Source organism: Sitodiplosis mosellana, unplaced genomic scaffold (genome assembly GCF_009176505.1).
Source record: "Sitodiplosis mosellana isolate CC-2019 unplaced genomic scaffold, AAFC_SMos_1.0 Smas_scaffold_6197, whole genome shotgun sequence".
NCBI classification, from domain to species: domain Eukaryota; kingdom Metazoa; phylum Arthropoda; class Insecta; order Diptera; family Cecidomyiidae; genus Sitodiplosis; species Sitodiplosis mosellana.
In genome coordinates this window covers 382,445-388,614 of record NW_022601438.1, presented here as the reverse complement: position 1 = coordinate 388,614, position 6,170 = coordinate 382,445, and the positions used below count along the sequence as shown (strand labels likewise).

General features: G+C 34.8%; 1 protein-coding gene across 32 annotated transcripts in view; it reads right to left on the bottom strand.

Moving 5' to 3' along the window:
- Positions 1-339: 339 nt before the first annotated feature.
- The window catches only part of LOC129577481 (sorbin and SH3 domain-containing protein 1), a 98,744-nt gene continuing 92,913 nt past the window's right edge, over positions 340-6,170 (bottom strand). For all 32 annotated transcript variants that reach the window (XM_055464614.1, XM_055464591.1, XM_055464605.1 and 29 more), the window contains 5 exons: positions 4,114-4,450; positions 3,860-3,974; positions 3,534-3,740; positions 3,162-3,412; positions 340-2,213 (listed from right to left, as the gene is read on the bottom strand). In XM_055464614.1, the coding sequence (XP_055320589.1) occupies positions 2,039-2,213; positions 3,162-3,412; positions 3,534-3,740; positions 3,860-3,974; positions 4,114-4,450 (1,085 nt within the window). In that variant the 3' untranslated portion in view covers positions 340-2,038. The remainder of the gene's footprint in view (positions 2,214-3,161; positions 3,413-3,533; positions 3,741-3,859; positions 3,975-4,113; positions 4,451-6,170) is intronic.

Below are 6,170 nucleotides of genomic sequence, written 5' to 3'. Positions count from 1 at the left end.
GATATTGTTCTTACTCAAAAGATGTGCGGTTTTTCTATGCGCGCCAAATAAAAGTAAATAAAATATCTCGTACTAAGCCACAAGGCGTCGGATTGGAAAAAGTTTCACATGAATCGAAAAAAAAAATGATTGCGTATCAGTTTAGCCCATCTTGGATCAATTTAGCACGGCTTGCTTAAAGTACTGGTAAGCTCTAAGAAGATTTTCTCTCGATTGCTGCGAATTTCAAACGTTGTTCAAAGTTATACATCAACTTAATCGTATACTCACCCATTAGAATGCTCGTCCAGTCGCAGAGAGAAGCTTTCGAAGTGGAGGGAAAAAAACACGGATCCAATGTTTGCTTGTGATTTGATTTTTTTTTTTATTTTCATTTTTAACGTTTATTTTTGGCAAAATACACTGTGTGAATTTGTTACAATTATAAATATAGACTTTTTTGTAGGTTTTTTTTTCTTGATGAGTTTTTCACTCACTTGGTCAATAAATAAATTGGTACATGTAAACTTCATTTTCAACACAAAGAAAAAAAAAATTAGTAATTAAGCACATCAGAAATAAGTGATTATATGTGAAATACATTCGGTATGATTTTTTTTGTCATCGATTTTTTCAAGCGATTTCAGATTGATAAAAATTAATTGATTTTCGAAAGGCACATTTTGTTTTTTCATTTGATTGTACAGGGAAGTGTTTTTCTAACAAAAGAATAGGCATTTATGGAAATTCTCTCTAATTTTCTCAAGCAAAATATATTGAAGTTTTTGAATGTTCAACGAGTTTCATTTCTCTTTTGAACGATTCATTGAAACGGCAATTACGATCAATTTTTTTCAATCTTTTTTTTTTCTCAATATTCTGTTCACTGAAACATAAATGTGACATTAATTAGTGACTAGTAAATAATTTGATTTAACCATTGTATAACGAATTAATTTTTACATTTTATTAATTTTTTGTATCATCCCTGGCGTCATAATCGGAATCATTGACCATTTTGAAATGATTTTTGCATGAACAATCAAAAGTATTTGTTTGGTGTTGATATTCAGCTGATTCCCGAACGTTTCTTTTTTTAAATTTTTGTAAGGTGACTTTAAAAAAAAAAAACGTTCTCGTTTGTTTTCCATTTAATGGGATAAATGTGTGTTTTTTGTTGCTGCTTAATTGAAGCCAATGGAGACGCCAAAACGAAACTTGTTCTCTAGCGAATTATTCGCGCCAAGTTGATATTCGTGATTTGTCTCTACAACAATGGTGATGGTCACTAGTGTTTTTATTTTTTTGCTCTTTGATTTTCGATTTGATTATTTTTTAACTCCATTCAACTAAAAAACAAAATCAAAGTTGAATTTCGTCGTGGCTATGGAACACACATTCTGTGAAAGAGTTTGTTAGGCTCAAAGAGTGTGTAATATACCAAATAAAACAGTAAAACACGTTTCCGGTGATGAAAAATTAAATTACCCAAGAAAAAATGAATGAAAATTAGAAGAAAAATAAAAGAAAAACAAACATTATAAACTCGGAGAGAATCTTAACAGAAAACAATTCAACAAGTGGCGAACAGAAGAAAGAAGGAAGAAGGAAAAAGAAGACAAATCATAATGATTATGTTACATGATAAATTCATCAATAATTAAGTAAAGTTAACAAAAATATGCATCTCTCTCTTTCTTGCTTCAATTAAATTAAACCATTAATCAATAAAAAATATAATTATTTTGTTGTTGTTTTGCATTAGTAAACATTGTGTGTTCTCCTTTTCATATGTGTGTGTGTGTGTGTGTGTTGTGTTTGTGTGTATATGTGTGTGATGCAAGTTCTTTTCATTCTGTGTATGTTTTCTTTTTTCAGTTTTGTTTTATTCTTTCAATTCAAATGGATTTGTATCGAATTTTTGCGTCGATTTTCTCTTCTTCTTTCGGTCGGCATTATTTTCTGGTTATATACTTAGTTTGATTGAAAAACGGTACTGCTCAGATGTTGCTACAGATGCATCGGATGTTGTTCGTTCGTTCATTTCGGCCCGATGCATTTACAGTAGTAGTTTTTCAACGTAGTTACCGGGAAAAGTTCCAAAGAAGCCAGTCCGTTGTGAGGTGCCCACAAACCATCCATCGTCGCATTTCTCCAATACATACACCGTATCACCTTCCTGCAGTTCCAATTCATCGGAATTTTGTGGTCGATATTTGTAAATGGCTCGGTATCTGTACACAAAACAATTTAATAAAAACCAAACGCTTTGAGGTTGTTTTCTTTTGTGCGGTCGTTCAGAAATAGATGCGAAAATCGCTTTTATTTTAATTGATTCCCACACGCAATCATGTACGACTGAACTGGTAACAAAGTGCGTAATGGCAACGAGAGCGAGTCGGCAAAGCAAAATGGCTATTCAACAAAATAATAACAACAACAACAACAACAACAACGGGTTGCGAAAGTTTTCGGCGGTCTGCTGAATTGTTTGTAAATTTGTGAAAGGTTCCTGCGGTCTATTTTTATGAGCATTTGAAAATCAAACACGGTATATGTGCTGACTACATAATAACACCCGAACCGATTTGAAATTACGATATGACTAAAGTTTCATTGAGATATTTGATGTGATTATCGACATCGGGGCCTCTGGAATCAGAATCAACATCATGAACATCGAAACGGTCGGCGCGCAGACATCGTGTCAGCATTTACGGATATTAGAGATACCGATTTATATACAGTGTACATGCGATGTGACGCGAGAGCGTGAGCCAACCGTCCAAAATTGATTGTAACGAGACAGAGAGAAACGATGCTCAATTTCGACAACACACGACAAAATGTGTATGTGTGTGTTGATTTGATAATTTGCATGCATGCTTTCTACATATCAACGAATTTTATTCGATCTAAACTACTTCATCTCCACCTCGATGTGAAAATCGAAATGCATGTGATTGATCAGGCATGTTTTTTGTTTAAAATTCAATACGAAATTGCTATTTCGGTCTTATGAAAGTCAAAGGTTTAGATTGCAAATTGTAGCCAATCGCGATACAACTGCCTGTTTTTTGTTGTTGTCGTCATTTTTTTTTTCATTTCTCTTTGCCATTTCTCTCTCGCTTTTTTTGTTGCTGTCGTTTCATTTTGATGCAAAAATTGAATGTTTTACTTACGGTACTGGTTCCGAATTCGTCGTATCCACATGCAAAACTTCGGTCTTTTGAAGCGTTTTTGACGTTTCGCGAACAACAGGTGAATGGTTGCCGTTGGATATAATGTTGGTTGTTGTTGTAAAATCGGTCGAGTAATTGGATCGAGGTGATAATTGATAATTTGGCGATGTTATCAATGAATGAGATGCTGGCGCTCCAACTGGCTTACTTGGGACCACTGGCAATGCATCACTCCCAATATCCGTTAAAACCTATAATTTGAAGGAAAAAATGTTTTGTTCCGTTGTAAAGTTGTCATGGTTGCTTTCCATTTGAAATTGTAGTAAATCTAGGCGGTTTGCAAAAATTGCAACAGAGAAAAAAAACACTCACTTCAACATATGAAACGGGGAAGATTCCCTTTTGATTGGCAACTCGTCCTTCGAACCAATTATCATCAACTCGTCGGGTTAGTACGACTAGTTCACCCTTATGCAATGAGAGTTCAATCGCCGACTGTGCTTGGAAATTGAACTTGGCGCGCGCTTGACCTTCGGTTGGCTTTTTCGTTGGCAATCGTACACCATCCTTCGATATAATCTGATTTTGTCAAAGAGAGTAATTCAAATTAAATTGGATTGGAATTGTTTGTTCAGCATTTCAATCGAGTATTATTCGCTTTGAATAAAAAGGTGATTGAAAGAAATCAGAATAATTACCTCAACATAATTTGCAGGCAACAGGCCAATAGTGGCATTGATCTCACCCTCATACCAATTGTTATCGATCTCACGTCGAATGTGAATTATGTCACCCTTTTTGAAGCTCAACTCTCTACACAAAACAAAATAGAGAAAACATTTCTTCGACATATCCAAATACTTTCGTACGTCTTTCCAACTATTTATTCCTATTTTTTTTTAAAAGTTTTTCGGCTTTAAAATGCTTCGCTTTGTGAATTGTCACTACTAACCTTGATGTTTGTCCCTGGAAATTGTACAATGCACGAGCAACGGTTTTTGGGTAATTTGATGATTTCGTGACATAATCGTAAATTGTACCGAAGTCATCGTAACGATGCAATGAAATTGGCGATTTTTGTGATGGCGTGAAATTGTCGGTGTGTCGTCGATTATTCAAATCCTGTAGCTCTTGCAAATATTTGCGTCGTCGTTCCTCTTGGTACAATTTTTTAGCCTGTTCTTGCCGATGAATGAGTTCGGCATCCGATATTGGATCTTTAATCTCATACCGGACCGGCGTTTTGTAATGGATGTTCACATCAGATTCAACGTATCGACGTGCCGACTCTATGAAAATGAAAGATGTTTGAATTGTCAAAAATCGCAAGATAACAAAATATTAATTTCGATCTGAGTTTTAGTAATGCGAAATTCTGGGTCTTTCGTTTGTGTAAAAATATTTTCCTAAGCATTTCACCTAAATAATTGAGTAGAAGAGTCACCCACGACAACCTTCAACAATTTGCAATAGGAAATGAACAACAGCCATAAATTCATTCAGTATTTTAGACATGGAACAACAGATAGAATGTCAGACAGAATATTTGAAACGGGATTTTTGCCAGAAAAAAAAAGATATTAAAAACTAAGCGCAATAGCGGCCATTCTTTCTGTTTTTTTGTTGCTATTGTTGCTGCATACAATGTATCAGTTGATGGAATAATTTGCATTCTGGAGCGCACTGCTGGCCAAAAGACTCGGATTACAGCTATTCCACAGAATGCTGAAACAAAACAACTACAACAAAAACGAAAAAAAAAAAGAATTTGATCTCTTTCGAAGCAATTAGTTTTTGCATATATAGAACAATGGTCTACGACATTGCACAATTTTCTCGTGTTTCAGTGGCGATGTTCGGCAAGTACATGGAAAAAACACACACTTGGTACGTGTATTGTGTATGCACATCGCAAATTATTGTTATTATAATGCTAGCGAAACAAAACAGTGTACACAGTACAACAACGAGGAAAATTATTAAACACGACGGAACGACGGATGACACAACACACAACAACACAATAATTGATGTCAAAATAATTTTCTCTGTCCATGTGTTGCCTCTGCTCCATTCGTTCTGGAGCTGCGCTTTCGTAGTTTTCTTTTAGTCGGTGTCCATAAAACTGTACACGGATGTAGATAAAATAAAATTAGCACCACAATTTCGGATCCAATTTTAATTGGTTCGAATGGAAATCTAAGCAATTTGTAGACAATATGGGATTTTCATACAAATTATTCATAGCTAATTTAATCATTCATTAACGCCCACCACCCCCATATTTTTGCATAGAAACCCAATCAATCATAGCATGCAAATACCGTTGGCAGCTCATCAAATAGAGCAGATAGCAAACCACTTGATAGCCAGAGCGTAGATTTTATGGAAATAAATAACTATCGGAGAACAAGATCCAAGCGTTTTACATGGAAATCATTTGACTATGCACGTTGGCCGCTTAAACCGCTCATGCAATCAACCACTGTGAATGACTAGTGAAACAGAACCAAGATGGCAACGAATTCAACAAACAAAAATGGCAACGAATTCAATGGTTTGTCCAGTTGAAAGAAATTTGTAAGCTCCTTTGTAATCAAAGTCTAGATTGGATTTTCAACGAATCCATCCCAACAGAACATTGACTTTGAGAAGACGAGGATAATATACAAACAACATAATGCATTCTTTTTACAACATTTTTTGAATCATTTGCATTAAATTGATGAAGACACTGCTGGCCAAAAGCCATTTCTCCGGTTTGAAAGCATCGTTTTTGTAAAGAAAAATCCAATGAGAAAATGTTTTCTTTGTCGAAACGAAAATTTCGATAAGAGTTAATTTTTCTTTGAAATACCAACGCTTTGTAAATCACTGATTTTCTAAACGCACAAAAACTCGAATATGTCTGATTCAACTCATTCCACTAATTAGAATATCACATCAAAATTGAACCATTGTTGCAAAATTGAACTTTTTGGTAAACACAACAGTTTTTCACTTTGCCAC